The sequence below is a fragment of the Antedon bifida genome, chromosome 8 (assembly GCF_963402885.1).
Source record: "Antedon bifida chromosome 8, ecAntBifi1.1, whole genome shotgun sequence".
Classification (NCBI taxonomy): domain Eukaryota; kingdom Metazoa; phylum Echinodermata; class Crinoidea; order Comatulida; family Antedonidae; genus Antedon; species Antedon bifida.
The window spans coordinates 10003924-10024562 of record NC_136233.1 but is presented as its reverse complement, the minus strand read 5'-3'; the positions used below and the strand labels follow the sequence as shown (position 1 = coordinate 10024562).

Sequence of the window (20639 nt, the reverse complement as noted above, 5' to 3'; positions counted from 1 at the left end):
TGGGAGTGATATTTAAACATGTTGTGAGAAAAACCCTGACATCTGACAAAACCAACGATTCTGAGATTGGTATCAAGCCTCCAAATCACTAAGCTACTTACTGACATGCAATACCCATATTTGGAAGCCAAACATACCATGTGAAATAATAATATTCATTTTATTATATATAAAATTCAAATAAAAAGCTTTTTAATTAGGAATACAAATCTGACTGAGATCGATCATTACTATACTGTACTTACCTTTGCAAATGTGTTCAGTAATCTTTTATCATAATCATCTGTGACTCTACCGCCATATTGGATTTCACCGATCATATATCGCACAGTGCTCCAGGACACTCCCTGTAAATAAGGATAAGAAGGTGGCAACCCTGTTCAATGGACAAACACAAACAGTCTAAAGAAAGTCTTAGTACAAGACTTGTGAAGTTGGGGTTATTTATTATGTACCAGTACTATTCATTCATTTTTTTGTCATGGGAAAAATTCTGGCATCCTGACAACTCAGTTAAAAACCACTAAGCTAAAATTCCACTTCAGTACATTATTATACTTTATTGTGTTACTTGTGGAACTGGATAGGTCACCTTCATTCAAGATGGTTAAATAAATAAGATCTGTTTGCATTTACCTTTTTAATGTCCATATCATCAAGGTGATTCTGTATAAACTGTACAGTAGAGCTAAAGTCAGCAGCATTGAACTCGTACGGGATGTTCCAGCCAAGTGGACCAAACTTACGTCGCTCCTAAAAGACAAATGTCATTGAAAAGTAGGTGAGGAATGTTCACCACCAACATCTTAGAATATAAATAACATAAACCCATTGGTGCTAAATTAATTTCATTACAGGTGTGAATATCGGTTCAGACTACTGAACTTTGTATGGACAAGACCAACAGGTGAGTCAGCAAGTTCCTAAGTACTCAACAACAGACAAGTAGAGCTGGTTTATCCATAGCAGAAATAATTTATCTTTACATCTTTTATGAACTTAAGAGAGAGTATAAATGTTGGGAGAAGGGAAGATAGAGGTTTGTTTAGGGGAGCATATTGAAATACAAATACGTTATTACTAACCTGCACTACAGTGTGGAGGTAAGCTGTAGCATAAAGCATTGGCTTCCATTGGTGCATATTTGACACTTCAAGTTGATCTTGTGTGATGCCAGTGTATGTCCTCTTCAATCCAGCCTTGATGCCTTGTGGAGGTTCATTTGTGAACTTAATACACATCTGTTCATAAAAAAACACCATAATATATTCACTATTCAAACTTTCATTATCAATGAATAACAACGAAATACTATTATAAATATCTCACTGTTATTGGCAAATATGGCCACTGGTCTATAATCAGATATAAGATAATTTCAATTGTATTATACTGTATATATTATTTTTAAAAATGTACCTGGAGTAAGCTGATTGGGAATGAATTGTGGACTTCTGTGGTCATCCAGAGGCGATAGGTTTCATGCATTGTTTCTGTCTCAATCAGACTGTCCATAACTTCATCGAGGAAGTCTAACGACAAGTGGCAATTCTGTAGTAGTACCCAACCTCCCTGAAAAGAAATAAATATGTTAATTATTTTATTATTGGCAATCAATTCAATGTTGTAAACCTAAAAGATCCATAAAACTTAATCACTATCTTTCCATCATCAACCTAACCTTCTCTGTCAATAATTAATTTCAATAATGCATCTACAGCTCCTCTTCTATTTTACACACTTACATTAGCCATTGAGTTGCTCATGAGCCTCCTTGCATGCACTTCTTGTCCCTGTCCCATGGAGATAGCACGGCATTCTATCTTCTTTTTCTTTGCTAGAAGTTCAATTCCACTTGTAGGGTCACTGCCCATTGACAGGAAGCAAATAAGCGGATTGCGAGGATCAGATTCTTCCCATGTCTTCTCCAGATCCAAGATGACACCTTCAGCAAATTGCTCACCAACGGAATCAACTATTGTATCAAGAGAAATTAAGATGACACAAAGGCACAAACATTACATAAAAACAAGTAATGTCTTGACTATGTAATAGAGAAGTCCAGATCTACATTACAATGTATTACTTACTGATGTACTTTCTGGCTTGGTTGAGAGTTCGGTCAGGACACCAAGACCTCACCAACAGGAGTCGATGGAAGACATCCAAAGAGTTCTCATAGCCGTCTGGCACAATCTCCTCTTCCGGTGCCTCTTTATCAAACCAATGCTTCCACTGTTTCTCATTCCGACCTATCTGGTTAAGAATGTCTGAGAAGTTTCTTAACTTGCTCAGCTCGACTAAGTTCAACCAGGTGATGTCAAGGATCCATTTTGATGGTTTAGGTGCACATGCCTTGAGGTCAAGAGATGCTCCTCCTATAACCCAAAAATATAATAGTATTAAGAAACATGACACTAACTGTTTCTGATGTTATTTATAACTACTATAATGTAGCTTTGCGTCAAGGTGGTATTGGTCAGGTGTTTTTTGTTCTCAATAAGAAATCGAGAATTTTACACTGACCTTTGATGAGGGTCATGAACTCTTCATGCTTGATCCGTCCAGCTTGCAAGTCAATCTTCAAAGTCAGAAGCAGTGTAAACATCATCTTGTCTTTTTCGTACAGACCACGTGCAGCGTACTTGAACACTGTGAACGTCATACAATCTATGATGTTCACTATTCGTTTGCTTGTGATTGGACTTTTTTGTGAGCTGTAAATTTTAAACAGTCAATTAATTTCACCAATTTTTTTTTTTATATCATATATAATATGCCCATAATATATTTATATGACCTAAATAAACTATTAATGTATACAAGAAAACTAATAGACAAAATATTCACTTACTTAGCCATAGACAGGTCAAATAATCCCAAGAACTGCTTAAGTGATGTTTGGTACATTACATTCACCATGCTCATTTCAGTAATCAAGAAGTATAATATACTGCCACGTGTAGCCACTGTTAAATAAAAAAAATATTGTCAAACCTTTTATTCCACTGTCCTTTGTATGTACATATTTGATTTCTAATGCCAATGCCAGTTCAATATTATCTTGATGACCATTTAATTCTATTCTATTATTCTGTTTTGGTATCCATAAGGCCCAATAAATAGAATGTAAAAATTATATGAAGTTTGCAAGAGCTGAAGAAACAAAGTGTGTAATGTATGACTTGATGTTAATAGTAATTTAATCAGAAACCTGGTCTAAACTCTTCTCTTGCAGTGTTGATCTTAAGCTCGGTTTCAGCAGCCACCATCAACTTCATATTGACCTCTTCAGCAGTGACCTTAGTGATGTTGAGCACATTGATAAGAGATTCATCCTCCACTAGGGATCCTTGAGTACTGGTGAGTCTGTACAAGAGGTTGTCCTCTAGTTCTTTCATCTTTCGTTTGTTGCTGGTTACATCCTCAATCAGTTTTGTCCTCTCTGCTTCAAGTTCCTTGTATCAAGTAAATAATAGTCTCAAATTAACTAATTGAAAGCACTTGATTCAAAAGAAATTCACTGGTATCAGTAATATAGGACTGCATGTAATTATCCTTAGTATATGAGCATATCCAGAATGTCATAGACAGATGAGGAAACACTACTGAACAAATCTTATTGATAATGAAGGTTTCTAAATGTTCTAACAATTAGTATTACAGTATTTCAATGAGTACTTACGCCTTTCTCTGTCAGAATGACACGACCTAAGAGTTGATCTTCAAGACCCTTCATAGTTACAGTAAAGTCAATGATGGATGTCTTGGCACTAATCTCTGGGGTGTAAGCTGGATTGGGTAGCTTTGTAGTAATATACAATCTAAAGCCATCCATTACATCAACTTCTTTGTCACCGACTTTTACCTATTAAGTAACAACAAAGTTTTAAATCTGAATGCTGGTTTATAATTAAATATCATACTATATGCATTAAAACATTACAAGACACATTTTCAAATTGCATAACGTATGTGGTTGCAATGTGATCATCTTAAATTCTAAACTTTTTAATCATAATTCCTTAAGCTCTGTCTACACTATCAAACTAGTTTGCCAACCAAACGGGGATGTGACCAACTATGGTAGTAATATGACATCATCATGTCCATATATGATGTCACATAAAGTTTGATAGTTATAGACTGGAACACCAAGAAGTGCTGGAACAGCAGATTCAACAACAAATTTAAAGTGCCTATTGTACACAAGATATATAGATACACAGTATCTATATTATTTTACCTTCAGTGTTTTACCACTCTTGATGAAATTTTTCTCTAAGATGTTATCGAGTGCTGGATCCAACTCCTCTACAACATCTTCAATCAATAGAGGGCGCCCCAATGACAATGAGTCTTCAAGATGAGTTCTGAAGTACTTGTGGTTTAAAGATGTAACCTAAAACAAATATTCAAAATTAGTAGTTGCTGCTGTGTGCTGTATAGAACATACTATATATAAATAATGTCACATAAATTATGTATTCAATGTAGGCTTTGATTTAATTTTTCTACACTTGCACTTTCAGTAAATTCATTTCTCATACTTTAAAGAGTATGGTCTCCAATACTGTATATCAATTAAACTCACCTCGTGGAAATAGAAATTAATCTTTCATTTCATGAAATTATTTGTACCATTCCACTCATAGACATTAATTATTTGTATAATAGTTTTTGATTTTAATTTGATCTTTCATCAACCATCTTGAGTAATTTAGTTTTCAGGTAACATTTCCATGATATATGTTAATCTTAATATTTTTAGGAGACAACACAGAGTTTAATAAATCAAACCTGTAGTTCACTGTTTGATTCTCTGTTCTTGATCCAGATTTTGCCCTGACCCTGGGGATCAATGAGGAGGGGGAATCTTGACGCCCTAGTAACAATGATGCCATTCTGTACAGACAGCTCGTCATTTGGTAAACCTTGCAGATTCCATTCTGCAATCTAAAATTATTTCAAAATACAATACAAATCATCAGCATATATTTAAATATTTATCAATAAAATTAACATTTCATTTGGATGGTATGTGGTATGTAATGAGCCAAAGAGGTAAGTGGGAGTTAGTTGGTGGTGTAATTCAAACGATTCTGGGAATGTGGAAGTTTTCATTTAAGTTTGGTTAAAGTTAGCTATATGTCTGAAATTGTATTTTCTTAGTATGCCCATGCTGTAACTGTAATAGATAAATGGTGGTCTGTAATTCTATCCCACACAGCAACCTCTCTTCATATCCCCTGTTCTTCTTCCCAATGTCACAGATGTAGACTGCTGTTGTAAGATATGAATAATGAGGATACACGGCATTTCATGATAGCAAACACACAATAATATATATAATTATTAGCTGTGACAAATGAAGAAGTGCTTGCAGCCACGGCAACAGTGTCAATCAAAATCTGTTTACATAACAACCACATAAATTAGAACAAAACATTGAATTTAGGTTAAAATATTATTAATTATTATTGTTATTATTTTAATCAAAATTATTTTCTGCGAATTATAATAAATATTATGAAGTTTTTGGTAAAAATTAGGTCAAGGTGGGCACCAGACAAGAGAAGCCCTTGATCAATGCTAGGACCAATCAAGGTGATTTAAACAGTCCTGGCTTTGTTTGTATCAAACCTGTTAGTGGCGGTAATTATCGTTGTTGGTTTCGATTGAATAAAATAAAATAAATAAAATAATATTATAATTGTGCTTTAAAATCCAATAACATAAACATAGTTTAGAAAAATTATTTGCAAAAAATGCAAGATCTACGAAAATAATGTACTTTATATTTCAAGACATTTTCTATTTCAGAAAGAAATTGAACATAAAGAATTAAAATATATCACACAGATAACATATTTATTTCATTCAAGCATATTTGCAACAAAAAAAAAGCACTTTCAATCAAGCAAAAGAAATTAGCATTGCATCAGAATATCAGGCCACTTTTAGTGATTTTAAATTTAAATCATTATAGGAGTCAAAGTTAGTACATTATAAAGCAAAAAAACAAACAAAACAAACCAGTGAGGTTAGAGTAAGTATTCACATTGAATTGTAGCATAATTATTTTTAATTTTTTAGTGTGGCTATTTCTGCAAGCAGTTAAAATCTTACTGTCGTATTGTCAACAAGCATTTCAATCAAGTTCAGATTGGATGTGAATGGTATCTTGCGAGTTTTCATTTCTTTCTGCCAAAAGTGTAAAAGACGGGAACGAAACTCTTGATTGAATGGACCCGAATAAGACAGGAATCCTGTTGCCATAAGGACATCGCCAACAAGTCTGAAAAAGATTTCAAGAAATGAAGTAACAATAAATGCAAATTTACTACAATGTTGCAGAATAAGGAAAAGTTACAGTGTGTACTTGGAAAGACTGTAACTTCTACATTTATATGTCACATCAAAATTCACAACAATTCATTGATTCATGTTACCTTCCAATCTGTGCTTTAAACTCCTTGTTCTGTTCAGTCCATCGTTGTTTTTCACCACCAAGACCAGTAATGAGCGTTGATGCAGCATCCATCTTACGTCTACAACTCTCAGCATCATCCATCAAATCCTGAAACAGGAGAAAGATTAAGTTATAGATGTTATCTTAAACAGGATTACAGAACCAGGCATTTATTAGGACTTTTAGTGTTGGGTACTTAGCCTACCTGTTTTTCTTTCATAGCTGCATCATAAAGGGCCTGGGCAGCATCAAGTTCAGCTTGCTTAGCATCTAACTGGCTCTGAGCCTTTGCCAAGTCAGACATAGCCATTGCTAGACGTGCCTCCTGAATTGCCAAATTGGCCTAGAAAAAAAAATACATGTTTCTATTTATTGAAATTCTAAACCACAACTACAGTACAGATAAAAATGACGTTCCAGCTTTGTAGCTACGATGTATTGTGTTTTGATCACGATTCCAGAAGTATTGTTTTTTAGTGCATTGTCAGTGTCCAATCTACTGATCATTTGCATCATACATTTACTATATGCTTTAAGTGCACAACTACTGTAGTGACTAGTCACATGGTTTATATGTTCTGCAATTATCTATTGGATTCGTGCATACATTATCATCATCTCATGTTTAGGAGTTATTGGCTGTGAAATCGTCAAACCCAAATCTTTTATCTCATCTGTCATCATTAACCTTCCTTCTACACATACCTTAAGTGGCAACACCTCTCTGTTGATGCCAAAGAATGTTGCCATAGCTTGAGTCCAACCAGCCAACCCTGCAACATCTCCACAACTCTGTAAACAAAAAATGTCTCTAATTTTAATTTAAATAGAAATACAGTATGTATGACAATCAAAGAAAAATAAAGGCACGATCAGTTCATTAATGTTATGAATGCTCAAACATTGGTCATGATCATCAAAATAATGGTTTTCTAATTCCAAAGATGAAGAACCAATACGAAATACCAATTCAGACCTATGCATAGGAGAGTTAGGCAAACTCACATATTTGCATTCGTATATTCGTTAAAATTTCTAGATTCACCTAGCCTAGGCCTAGCCAAAATTGTTTATTCTTTGTCGTTTTCTTGAAACATTTTTATATTAAAACTCTTTCTGAATTTTCTTGAATAATTTATGTTTAAGTTTTACTGGTAAAATGTGATCATGTTTAACAACTTAATTTTCAACAAATAAACTCAGCATGTTGAAAATCAAAGATATGTTGGCTAACCTTTCTTGCACTATCCATGTTGTAATCCTCAGCATCAAGATAGGGTGCTAATAATTCAACTGTTTCTGCATTTATTGAATCTTTAGGGAATGCAAGCAAGCCTTGCAAGAATCCACCACTACCCATCAACTGTGGACAAAAAAAATTAAATATATATATACTGTAACTATTAAATAGAACATGTCAGCATGAAATAATAAAGAAAACACAATTAATAGATAAATCAATATATTGTATAAAAGTAAATAACAAAAACAAGTACAAAGAAATGACAAATGCAGGTCTAGAAATTCTAAGGCAGTTTCAAGCAAGATGATCAGTTATGCAGGATTCTTAAATTTTTCTTAAAATTTACTGTACCATTCTGCAACTGGGTATAACAAACCAATAAAAATATCAGTGTATCAAAGGAGGAATTTTACATCTTCCTACTGTGTATAAATAAGGAATTCATACTGCCTACAATCAAGAGCTTACTTTTGGACACATTTTGGACAATGTTATTTAGGTGTAGAGAACACAAGGTAGAGGGCAGTATAAAAAACAATATTCAAACCTTAAGAGACTCCGACCATGATGGCTTGACACAACTTTTCTCAAGATCAAATGACATCGGGTCAACTTTACGTTGGAAGAGCAACAACACACAGTCCATGATACGCATGATAAGATGTGGTGGTTTACCAAGCTTTCGCACTGTAGCAATATGAGCTGGTTTGATGGTATTCAAGGCTGCTTCTGCTGCCTCTAGTGCAGGTTTGGCTGCCTCCAGTTTGCTTTCAGCCACCTCTTTGTCAGCCTGAAAGAGGAACAAATTGAATTAACATCTAAACAGTAACCAAGAGGGCCTCCAACTTCAAATTGATAGAATTAGTGCTGCTAAAGATTATAAAATTAAAAGCAAATATCAAAACTCACATTGATTTCATCTACAATTGCCTGCGCTTTATCTTTGACCTTTTGGACCTGGGCTTTGACCTTCTCAGCTGCATGAGCCTTCTCTGTCACTTCTGCTAACACCTGAAGATTGAAAAAAATGTATTTTGATACCATATAAAGAAAGCAAACATACATAAATGGATTTGTATTTATAATGCACTTTTTACAGTGCAAAAATGTGCAGTTGATTATATGCTATATGATAGGGGCTGAGGTAGTACAAATAGTAAAAGGAAAGATTTGTTTTCGACAAATGGTATGACACAAATTTAGGTAATGCAACAGAATTAGTTGTCAGCAAGAAATTTTCAAACAATCTACCTTGTCAGCTTTAACATTAGCTACAGCAAGTTCCTTCTCTTTGGCTGCAAGCTCTATACTCAGTGACGCAACAGATTCTGAGGCTTCTACCAACTTGTCAAGACCTGTTGTCATACGCTGCGAGAGCTCTCCAATCTCTGTGTGCTTCTGGGTGTATATGTTCTTGTATCCATTTATAAATGAGAGGTAGGATTTGGGAGTTACATGAGTTGAACGACGGAATCTGAAATCAAACCATAAGAAATTGTGGATTCGAAAAATAAGTGGAACACAGAATCAAAAACAAAACTGAAACTGAAAATGTCAATATGAAGTTAAAGCAAGGACAATATTGCTTATTAGAAGCCAATTTTTAAATCAATTCAGCTTCAATCAGGCCCACAATAGAAACTATTGAGAACCCCTGTTATAACTCACCTTTCAAAGTACTCAACACAGGATTCAGCCACACCATCTTGAATAATACCCATAGTCTGCACCAACTGTTTCTTTACTTCATCTGTACAGACAATATCGTATTTGAGCAAGAAGTGCTCCGCCACAGCAATGAGGGCATCCTTTGGCCAACGACTGAACCAATCCATAGTACACCCAGAAATCAAACCAGGAAACTTGAGCGAACGGTTACGGAACTTCTCGCCGACCTTAGGATTAAACAATATTTTTATTTAGAGACTTGTAGATACATAAATAAATACATACTTTAAATGTTTTTATAACTCAGTATTGATTAGTATCTACTTTGTAAACATTTTATTTAGTAAGACTAATAAATTTGAATAAACTTTTATGACAATTCATGCATATCAAGTATGAGAATAGCATATATAATTTGCATAGAAACTTACAGGTGAAAAGCAGAGAACCACATGAAGGTTCTGTCGAGCCCTTGTGATAAAATAATCATAAAGATTTTCAGCAGTTGGTGGTCGTCGTGGGTACTCTTTCTTCATCACTGGTATCAACTCTTGAGTAATTTCATCAATTTCATCACGAGCAAATAAGTTTGATACCTGGAAATAAAACAATAATCATCAAACATCTGGAAGTTTGCAAATTTATGCACTAAGTAATTTAGAAGGATAATTTGATAAACGTTGATCTCACCTCTCCTGAAGACAGAACATTGTTCAAATATTCCAAGAAGCTTTCATCCTTTATCTCATTATCTGTGAAGATGAATGTAATACCCTTGCCCTCCTGTCCAGCCACTCTGTAGAGTACTTTTAGATCATCCATCAGGTTTGAAGTGTTATATGACCTGGTAAGAGTAATCTGGAAACTTTTGTAGCCTGCGATGAAGGAGGCTAGCCTGGTAAGACTCTGTTTTCCTGATCCTCCAACACCTACTAGTAAAGCATTGCCACGTGGTGCACTGATGATACGAGAAATCTACATCATCAAAGAAAAATAAGTTAAACAATAATCTTAAAAATTAAATTACAAAAACAAAAACCACAGAAAAAAATTATAAACATGTAATAAATTATGCATATTTTTTTCCAGTGACAAAATAACTACATTCTAATTTGTTTACAAAATATTAAATGTTATTCAATTCTAGTTTTAAGATACACTGACCTTCACAAGATGTATCATAGCATCTCTAAAGAACACAAGGTCCATTCCAGAACCACGGATGGATTCATTGTACTGAGACATAAACATCAGTAGTCTTTCTTCAAGAACTTTGAATGATGGAATTGGTTCATAAATTTTTGGAGCTTCAAAGTCAGCATCTTCTGGTTCATCACCAGTTGCTTCTGGTGCATCTCTGGATATAAAAAGAAAAAAAAAGAACACAATTTCAGTTTTTCATATTACAGTTTTCTTTAGCTTGATTCATCTGTGTTTAAGTCAAAAAACATTTTAAACAAATAAAAAAGATTACCGTAAGAAGTCGACAAAATATTGTGATTCTTCAATGCATGACTGCAATTGTTCTCCAAGCTCCTCGCCAGCCACACGTACAACAGTCTTCTGAAACCAGTCACTGTCTTGCTTATTTGTGAATCGGTCAGAAATCACACGAGTACATTCATGTTTCCAGAGACCCATTAGGACTTGCTGGGAGTCAACCACTTCAGAAATAGTGTTGATCATTCCTTGCCAGATGCGAGATAGATCACGCAAGTTGAACACATAATGGAACTTTGCAGGAGTCGGCAGCATTTTGATTTTTGTTAGTTGCCATACCCTGCGAGTAATTGGTACTAGTGCTTTTGCAAGTTCTCTTACTTCTTCTGAAAACTTTCTTTGTTGGCAGTAATGTCCTGTTCCAATAACACCTATTAAAAAGAACAAATTAAATGTGGAGGTCATTGTTATGCACTCTTCAATTCTATGATGCACTATACAACCCATGGGAGGGATTTGTTTAATGTGCACCATACCTTATGTATACCCATGACGCACCCCTGCATCAAAAAAGTGACTTACCTTTGTAAATGACGCACCTCACCCAGGGGTCATATAGTGCATTAATGTTCTGCTACTTCACAGTACCTAGCATAGCATCATTCAACCAAAGTGTATAAAAGATATAAATTTAAAATTAAAAACTCACCAAAGATTTTATCAATTGAGTTGTTGGATGGAAGAGTGCAGTTAAAAATGGAGAACTGTCTTTTTAATCTCTGGGGAATGTCATTACGTCCTCCTCCTGGTTGAATCATAGCTGCCATCAACTGGATGTCTGCAATGATGGTGAAGTCACCAGGTTTCTCTAGATTGTAGAAACCACCCATTTCCATCAGTTGACGTACAATCTCATTTGTAACCTAAAAAATATATACAGCGAACCTCATAATATACACTGTGGCCGTATTCATCATTTACATTTAGGCTAAGTAAATACCACTTTGTGATAATCTTAAATATTTATTAACTGAAGTACTCAGTGAAGAATGATTGGTGAATGTAGACACTGGTCTTATATGTATTCGGCAGGAAACTTTCTACATCCTTCTAATGGTTTCTTCATGTTGAGATGGAAATGTCTGCCAGGAGTGGCTACAATGAATACAGCAGGTAAATTTGAAAGGTGTTCTGTGTTCACTGGTGGGTTACAACTTGTCCAATCAATAAATTAATCTGAAGTTCATAGCTACAGTAATATAGTCATAAAACTCACCTGATCACCCCATTCATTAATGACAGGCATATTAATATCATCAATGAACACTGACATCTTTTTGCCTGCAGGTGGTCCATAAGTGTTTCCCATACGTTTGTCAACATAACTTTCAATAGTACGCTATAATAAAGCATAGAACCTCCAAATTAACACATCATAAATATGAACTAGTTTTTATACTAAATGGAGAGTGTAATTCATGCACTATACTTTGAAGTTCTAATACCATGTTCTGATTAATTATGCCAATTTCACAGAAAGATTATGTGTGAAAGTGGCAAATATAAAAGTAATCATTATAACAATTGTTACCTGCCAGTTAAGATGAATACTACAAATTCTACTCTACTAAAAGTACCTATCTCTCTTTTCACAATATAACTCTGAACTTCATAAAATTGAAATCCTTGTACTTTATGGCTGTTAATAAAAACTACATGGAATTAATGACAACAACAATTTTCTGTACCTGGAACATAAGTGGCGTTGTAGCAGATGAGAAGTTGAAGCTCTTGCTAGCATGTCTTTCAGGGTCATACTTGCCACAGTACCCTTTGATAATAACTGTCTTTGCTGTACCTTGCTCTCCTATCAACAACACAGCCTAAAAAAGTTGATTTGAAAGATGTTACGGTCAACCAACATTGTGGTTCTTACTTAAAGTGTCGAGAGAGATAAGAATGTAGCACCCTGTAACCGATTCAGAAAAGAATCAGTTCAAAATGTAATAAGTACAACAAACCTTTGTTTGTTTAGCAATGGTGTTAATGAGGAAATCTGTTCTAACATTGTCAACATTGGGAACCAAAATTGAGCCATACTCAGGGGTAACATCAGGCGGATATATCCATTCCTCTACACGATGGTTCCAATGCTTCCAAGTTCCTGAATAGTATAGAGAATAACAAGAAACATTTCAATAAGTAAGCAATCTAAAGCTTTGTCCAAGGGTTATCCTAATCAGTAACAAAAAAGAATGCACTTGTACTTTATCTAATATAATAACTACTGGTTTTAAAAAATATACTAAAATTAGATCTTTCTAGCAAGTTGAAATCAAAACAAGTTTCGTCTTGATACATTCTAAAAATACTATAAGGTTTTATCAGTGCTATTATAGATTATGACTAGTTAGGGTATTTTATGTTCTGGAAAAGCTGCTCCACGACCTCTTTCTAGTTTGGATCAGGAATAATATTTCAATAAAATATCCATGAATCCATATCCTTCATAACTCACCATCAGTCTCCACATAATAGTCAAACATTGTGTCTTCTGAACCAACAGGAATCTGTGGCAAATTCAAATTTATGTCTTCATGGTTGCGAAGGAACTCTTGAATCTTGGCTCTGTCATCAAGCTCCAAGAGGGCGCCAATGCTCCACATCAGCATGAAAACGTAGAGCTTTTCCAAATGCTCAGCACTAAGACTACTTGCATCTTTGTCATCTTTCGATGGAATTAATCCTTGTAGTAGGTTGACACCCTTAAAAAAAAACAGACACAATTTTAGTCTACTGTATGATAAACTTAAAAGTAAATGGCAAATTAATATGAAAGAGCTTTGTTGTAAGTAAAAACAAATGGAGAAACAGTCATGCAAAGACCTTAAAATGCAGATTCTAATGTACCAAAAAGATACTTCTGATAGATAAAGTTATTTTAGGAAAGATGGATTTTATGGCTGAAGCAGCAGCTGAAAATGTATGTAATACTAAACTACATTACCTGTGATATGACCATACATTCCAGGACATCCATTTTGAATACAAGGTTTTGAGTTGCATATTGATACACTTCAGAAAAAGAGCTCTCAAACAACTGCCGTATCGTCTCTGCCTCTTGTGCATTACGCTTCATTAGCCATCCCTGCAAAGTTAAAAAAGAAGTAATAAAGGAGATATGTATTTAGTATGTATAATTATAATACAGGCTAGAAGGATAACTCTCTACAACATTTACAGTAGGGGCTCTGTGATCATACAGGTTCTTACGGTTGTAAAGGAAAAAATGATTGACTTACTTCTAGAATTGGTCTCCAATCTAAACCAGAAGAGCTCATATACACCATACCATTCCTAGAGACTGTAGCTGGGGATGCATTGTCAATGTTATGTGGTTCAAATATAATCTTACAGTTGGGTGCCATTGGGATTCTGTCTCCATTGGCTAGGGTTAACGTTTTGTTGTCATCTAACACACTGTTCAGATTCTCAATCCAGATGGCATCAACAGGACCGTCCAAAACCAACCAGACATGGTCACCTGTAGATAATTATGTTTGATTTTATTGATATGACATAGAAAGATAGAGGATAGTTTTGTTCATTATAAATAAGATAGGCATTGATTCTTCAATAAACTGCTATTTTAAAATGTTTTTATATTTACCTTTCTTAGCTCTGAGTGTCCTCCTCCACAATGTAGAGAAAATACCATCAGTCCAATCATTTGTTGCTACATCCAGACGGCCAAACATTTGAGGTGCTGTGATTGCTTTTGGATTCATTCTCATCTCTTTGTGGGGATCACCACAATCACTCATAGCTTTCATCAAGATGTGAATACAACAAGTCTTGCCAGCACCTGATGGTCCTAACGCCATCATACCATGACGTACACGCTGGGTCTCAAAAAGCTAAATTGAATTCAACAAAACTTATTGTAACATAATGTCAATACGAGATTTCACTTGAACAGTACTGACTGAGTCTGTTCCTTTTTAGGGATGTCTATTCTGTTACAATTTGCATGTCATGTTAGAATCTCAGGAAATAGATCTTTTATTTTTATTTTATTTATTTTATTCAATCGAAACCAACAGCGATAATTACCGCCACTAACAGGTTTGATACAAACAAAGCCAGGACTGTTTAAAGCACCTTGATTGGTCCTAACATTGATCAAGGGCTTCTCTCATCCAGTGCCCACCTTGACCAGAGAAAAGGCATAAGCCAATATGTCTGAGGCAGATACTAGATGCAGGGGCTGCATAAGAGCCAGCAGTGCTGATTTCAAATGCCTAACGGGACCCCAGCTCCATATACAGCACCCGATATTCCCAGATGGTCTCCCATCCAAGCTCTAACCAGGCCCAACGTTGCTGAACTTCGGTGATCTGACGAGAACCGGTGGTTCAACGTGGTAAAGCCGTATTATGATAAATCTTACCTGTATAAGTTTCAATGTCCACGATGGATGGTTAATAAGACCGGCTTCTTCTACCCTATTGTTGATAGCGGTCTCAAGTTCAGGATAACCTGCCTTGTCCAGAGTGATACCAGGGAATAAATCGTTAATGAGTGACAGGAAAAGAGGCTCATCTTCATCCACCTAAAATTCAAAATCAATAAAAATGACTTATATAAAAGTTTGAAAAATATATATGTAATACTAAAAATTGCTTAAAAAGGGAAAACAGTAAGTATTGATTTTAATACTCCACAAATGCATTTGGAATGAGTGTTGAATAGTGGTTGATTTCAAAAAATAAGTTAGACTCACCAGTTTTGAGAGGTTCATGTCACGAAGAACCCTCATAACAATAGTGTTCTCACTGTCTGTTGGGTTTGCACGCTTGTTTGCACCAAGTGTACGCAATACTGACAATATATTACGTAGACCAAAGTCATAGTGCACCTGTTTACTAAGCTGTTCCTCACATAATTTGTACAATGTATAGAATTTTCTGGCCAAGACTATATTCTCCATGAAGCCACAGCTAGCTAGCTTGACTCGGATGATGATCTGCCGATCCGGTACCATCATTGCTACTGTACGGAAGTTGATCTTAAGATTTTCTGGAAGCTCTTGTCTTCCAGCATATCCAGGGTTCTAAAAAGTATAGACTAATTGTTAAGTATTACAATTACAATCTTAACATTTATATACCAGAATCTCATTAAAAATATCTTTTTAAATATATTTAAAGGTTTTCTGAAAGTTACCATTGTCAAGAAAAGACCAAATTCAGGGTTCAAATCCACTGTGTCCCCATCTGTGAAGATAAACCTCTTCTTGCGTTCTTTCTTAGCTGTTAGAACAATTGCAATTTGCTGGGCTGCCACTGAAAGTACTGGTAGATCAATACGATTGAACTCATCAAAACAACCCCAGCTACCAGACTGAGCTAAGCCTGTGATAAAGTCAAAATACATGATAAATGATTTGGGATGATAATGTAAATATTTCTTCTAAAATTCACAGAAAAATTTAGAGAACAAAAATTCACAGCCACATATTTTACCTTTATAAATTCTGCCCAATCCTCTGTAATCCATTTGATCAGAACAGTTGAATACCACAACATACTTTCCCAGGGCACGTCCCATGTCTTTGGTGGTCTCTGTTTTACCTGTACCAGCTGGGCCAGCTGGGGCTCCACCCATGCTCATACCAAGTGCCTGGGCTAGTGTGATATAACATCTAAAAAAAAAACTCCTAGTATTAATAATGTGGTGATCAACAGTTTGGGCACTTGAGAAACTAATAACCAATAGGCCTTTTTTATGACTACAAAAAAGAACATGTTTATAACGACATTTATGCAATGATAGGTCCAATGAGATTGTAGTCAGTGTATAATGAACTAAAACAAACAATTTGCAACACCCTACCTGTCTGTAAGTGGTGTGATAACAAGCCTCTCTGTGCATCCTAGAAACTCATTCTGATAGAGGAAGTCAACATCTGTGATCTTTACCAACATCTTGTCAGCATCTTCCACAAAGTAGAAACGGCATTGCTTTAGCCATTCAAAGTCACTAACAGACTTGATATGCATGCGCACCTATTGAACAGACAGGCAACAAAGACACTGAATTATTAGGACATAAAACATCACAAGTAACATTTAATATAAAAAACTCTAGTGGACCCAGTAATCCCCTCTAAATTTTTTGAAATGAAATGTATGTATTATATAAAAGAGTCTTTAAGACAGTTAAAAAGTCTCATGAAAAACTTACAAGATCATCAAAGATGTCTCTTTGATGAACATGGATTGTGATGAGTGTCTCATATTTACGTCTTTCAACTTTTGTCAAGTCTTTTGTTGTCATGTCAATTAGTGTGATCAGTAGCTCCATAAACATCTGGTTTGTCTGCTGCATGACCTTCTTGTCATACTTTGCATTCTTTAAGCTTTCCTCTGCATCACGGGTCCAGATCATTTGAATTCCTAGCAAACCAATCTGAAATAACCATTTTCCAAGGTATTATGAAATATCATTTACTACTACATACTAAACCTACTTATTATAAGTTCATAGACTTGAAGCAGAAATGGTAAAATTTATGCCATGAAAATTATCCTGGATATATACAGTACCTGAGCTGGATAGGTGTTTAGAAATTCCACCAATTGAAAGCTTGGATCTTGAATTGCCATAGCAGCCATTTTTATGACACCATGCAAAGATTTCTGGGCCATCATCATGAGGGACATCAACCACACCTCTACATTTCCTTCTGCTCTTACATTTTTCTCAAGCTGAAAGAACAAAAATGAGGTGAAGACTTCAGCAGGTACAAGCAATAGCTGCGGAAAGGAGGAAAAGTCTGCTGCCAGTCAGTCAAACAGCTCAGCATATGTATGTATGTGTTGGGTGATAAGAACAGAATTATTTTAAGAATTATGTACAGATTCCTACTTACATCTATCATTTCTCCTTCAGATGACTCTATTGCTAGAATGCGGTCATAATCTTTTTCATGAAACTTCACACGCTTTGTGTTGTCAAAAACGCTCAACAGATGAGCCTGAATTGTGTGAGAATCACTGGCTTGTCCAAGAATCTCAAGCAATGCTGGGTCAGACACAAAAAAGAATCTTGGGAAGAGAAGACGTTTCTTCTCAAGGTACCTGCAAGAGACAAAAATGGTAAGATGAAAAATAAACAATGGTGAAGTCTGTAAGATAATATGCCACAGAATGAACACCCTTTTAAAAAAATAGAATAGTCCAGATTCCTCATCATATTCCTTTCAAGTCTGTCTATATAGCTACTGTAGGTTATTATAGTACAAAAAGCATATTAAGTATTTACCCAGTAAGAGATTTCTGGCAGAGCTCAAGCTGCTCCAAGAGATGAGGTAGTAACTGTCCCATGGTTTCATCACCTACACAGCACTGGATAACATTGTTGTTCTCATGAGCTCTAACCATGATCTTCACCCAGGATTTATCAATGTTAGAGAAACGTTTGGCTTCCTGAAGTAACATAAATAAATTATTTGATTACTATTTTGTTGTTTACATAAAAATAGAGCAAAATGATAGAAGAGGAAAAAATATATTTAATTATAAAAAAGCATTAAGCAGAATTGTTTGGTGTGAAAAAAGATGTCATTTACGAAATAAACACCAAGGTGACCTCAGACATTCAAGAGATAAATGAACATTCTATAAAAAATGTACCAACCTTTGGAAGTTGTTTTGCAATGTCTCCACCAACAAAAACAGCCTCAAGATAAACCCAGAGATTCTGTACTTGCATCCACTGCTCAATGATTTCAGAGGTGTTGGAGAGGTTGTGTACCCACTGTTGGATTTGCTTCTTGAAAGGCGCATTGTACCTGTGAAAGATTTAAACATTTGAAAAAAATAAAAAAAAAATAGCTTGAAAAGTGTTGCATTGGACGTAATTTAGATATTGAAAATAAAAATAAGACTTCACCACTCACCTGTTACTGAGCAAAGATCCAAGAACCATAAGACTGTCTTCCATCAAACCAATGACCTCACCAGTGTGATCACCTCTTAGCAAGAGCTCTCCTCTGTTCTTAAAGTTGCCAAACATTAACTGATGAGCTCCCCATTCAGCTATCACTGTTTTCAGTTTGGCCTCAATGTCCTTCTCTTTCACAGCTGATATGCAAATATCCTATAAAATATGCAAATTCATGCATCATTGTCATTCAAATTTCAAATCACATAATTATTTTACCCCAAAAACCATGGCAGTGACCAGTATTTATTAAATTATTACTCAATTTAATATTAATTAATTAAGTAATGTAATTGACTTTCAAACAAAAAACGAAATATTTGTTTTACCTCAATATCTTCCTTGCATTTCAGAAGTGGCGCCTCCATGATATTGCGCAAACAGAATGACTCGTTCTCCACGTCAAACAAGTGTCCTGTGAGCTCAGCCATTCGCTGCCAGTGTCGAGCCTTCATAGCCTTATTGGTCATCAGCTCCAGGAGTGGACACGTCTCATTGAAGTCATCAATGGTTTGCCTAAGCTCATTGAATGCTTGCCATTCTTTCAATGCTCGCGGAAGCTTACGACATCTTGTAAAAGGAATCGCATTTTATAATTTTATTTGTTTTGTGTAGCTTATATTATATTCCACAAAACATAACTTTTAATAACTCTTTTTATCTCAATTTAAAGAAAATATCATTGTACGTTTTGTAAGGTAATTTTTCAAATATACCATTGCAAGCAATAACAATAATATTGTTTATTGCATGAGGTTTTAATTCATCATTTAATCTAAAATATTGTGAACCATTTATAATCTATAACTTTTTAAGATAATTTTAATATAATTTTGTTAAATAATAAAATTACGATCAGCAAAAACAGAACATAAAATATACATTTGATGAAATAAACAGTGCTTTGTGTGCAGTGATTAATTGCAAGTGATGGTATATTATTTGGTAGAAATATTAGTAAAACATGATTTTAATTGTATGAAATTATTTAAAAATTGAAAATTGAATTGAAGCATGTTTTAAAATAATATTTATATATTATTAATAGCTATTTAGTACAGTATTTAACTTTATGGTGAGCTTAAAAGCAAATGTTTGTTGGTTACAATGCTGATTAAAGCAAATTCTCCTGTACAACCGTTAACCATTAAATAGTTCAAAAAAGAACTATTATTGGATTTGAATAATTTTTATAGATAAATTTAATTTACACACAATACATTGGTACAAAGACAAAACACATCAAATTATTATTGTCTTCACTTCATACCAATGTAAACAAATTCAAACAATGTTAATAAAGCCTTATATATATATTCGGAACACAACAATCACATCAAATCAGAAGAAAAGCAAATATTCTGAGAAAGAAAATCCTTTTTAAGAATGTCATGAAGCATCTTCGAACATTGCATATTGAGTAACAAACATCACTTTATACAACATAAAACTGAAAAAGAAGTTGCTCAAAAAAAAACAAAGCATAAAAGGTAACATAAATATGCACAGTAATAAAAAAAAGGGTTAGATAAGTTATAATGTTAATATGGATTTATTGTGTGGCGCCAATGAAAGTGATAATGAAGCAACAGTCATCATTGCATGTCGATAAAAACCAATAAGCATGAGCATAACTCCACATACTAGTCATAATTCCATTAAAAACCATAATTAGAGGTGACCTCTGAATAGGAGTTTGTTGGAGCGTTAAAACATATATATTTCTCCTTTTCTTCACAGGTACTGTACGTCTTCCCTTGGGTCTTTCACGCCTGTTCCGGTCTGGCGAATCAAACATCATTGTTTCTT

At 34.7% G+C, this 20639-nt stretch overlaps 1 protein-coding gene and 1 pseudogene across 1 annotated transcript in view; both read right to left on the bottom strand.

Moving 5' to 3' along the window:
* LOC144849794 (dynein axonemal heavy chain 5-like) overlaps nucleotides 1–20639 on the bottom strand; it is a 52273-nt gene that overhangs the window by 4460 nt on the left and 27174 nt on the right. Inside the window, exons 22-66 of the mRNA XM_078706851.1 lie at nucleotides 19160–19400; nucleotides 18787–18986; nucleotides 18525–18678; nucleotides 18150–18313; nucleotides 17758–17965; nucleotides 17432–17593; nucleotides 17070–17294; nucleotides 16719–16891; nucleotides 16349–16527; nucleotides 16050–16237; nucleotides 15607–15936; nucleotides 15274–15435; nucleotides 14494–14740; nucleotides 14126–14367; nucleotides 13831–13971; nucleotides 13342–13588; nucleotides 12845–12987; nucleotides 12572–12706; nucleotides 12100–12222; nucleotides 11533–11746; nucleotides 10858–11254; nucleotides 10548–10740; nucleotides 10074–10358; nucleotides 9815–9979; nucleotides 9384–9610; nucleotides 8967–9189; nucleotides 8625–8726; nucleotides 8263–8505; nucleotides 7707–7835; nucleotides 7178–7264; nucleotides 6678–6815; nucleotides 6453–6580; nucleotides 6130–6298; nucleotides 4801–4956; nucleotides 4247–4402; nucleotides 3686–3868; nucleotides 3215–3458; nucleotides 2855–2969; nucleotides 2527–2717; nucleotides 2091–2378; nucleotides 1746–1975; nucleotides 1420–1572; nucleotides 1086–1241; nucleotides 637–753; nucleotides 246–347 (exon numbers count right to left, since the gene is read on the bottom strand). Of these exons, the coding sequence (XP_078562977.1) occupies nucleotides 246–347; nucleotides 637–753; nucleotides 1086–1241; nucleotides 1420–1572; nucleotides 1746–1975; nucleotides 2091–2378; nucleotides 2527–2717; nucleotides 2855–2969; nucleotides 3215–3458; nucleotides 3686–3868; nucleotides 4247–4402; nucleotides 4801–4956; nucleotides 6130–6298; nucleotides 6453–6580; nucleotides 6678–6815; nucleotides 7178–7264; nucleotides 7707–7835; nucleotides 8263–8505; nucleotides 8625–8726; nucleotides 8967–9189; nucleotides 9384–9610; nucleotides 9815–9979; nucleotides 10074–10358; nucleotides 10548–10740; nucleotides 10858–11254; nucleotides 11533–11746; nucleotides 12100–12222; nucleotides 12572–12706; nucleotides 12845–12987; nucleotides 13342–13588; nucleotides 13831–13971; nucleotides 14126–14367; nucleotides 14494–14740; nucleotides 15274–15435; nucleotides 15607–15936; nucleotides 16050–16237; nucleotides 16349–16527; nucleotides 16719–16891; nucleotides 17070–17294; nucleotides 17432–17593; nucleotides 17758–17965; nucleotides 18150–18313; nucleotides 18525–18678; nucleotides 18787–18986; nucleotides 19160–19400 (8455 nt within the window). The remainder of the gene's footprint in view (nucleotides 1–245; nucleotides 348–636; nucleotides 754–1085; nucleotides 1242–1419; nucleotides 1573–1745; nucleotides 1976–2090; nucleotides 2379–2526; nucleotides 2718–2854; nucleotides 2970–3214; nucleotides 3459–3685; nucleotides 3869–4246; nucleotides 4403–4800; nucleotides 4957–6129; nucleotides 6299–6452; nucleotides 6581–6677; nucleotides 6816–7177; nucleotides 7265–7706; nucleotides 7836–8262; nucleotides 8506–8624; nucleotides 8727–8966; nucleotides 9190–9383; nucleotides 9611–9814; nucleotides 9980–10073; nucleotides 10359–10547; nucleotides 10741–10857; nucleotides 11255–11532; nucleotides 11747–12099; nucleotides 12223–12571; nucleotides 12707–12844; nucleotides 12988–13341; nucleotides 13589–13830; nucleotides 13972–14125; nucleotides 14368–14493; nucleotides 14741–15273; nucleotides 15436–15606; nucleotides 15937–16049; nucleotides 16238–16348; nucleotides 16528–16718; nucleotides 16892–17069; nucleotides 17295–17431; nucleotides 17594–17757; nucleotides 17966–18149; nucleotides 18314–18524; nucleotides 18679–18786; nucleotides 18987–19159; nucleotides 19401–20639) is intronic.
* On the bottom strand, nucleotides 15143–15260 carry LOC144851194 (5S ribosomal RNA; annotated as a pseudogene).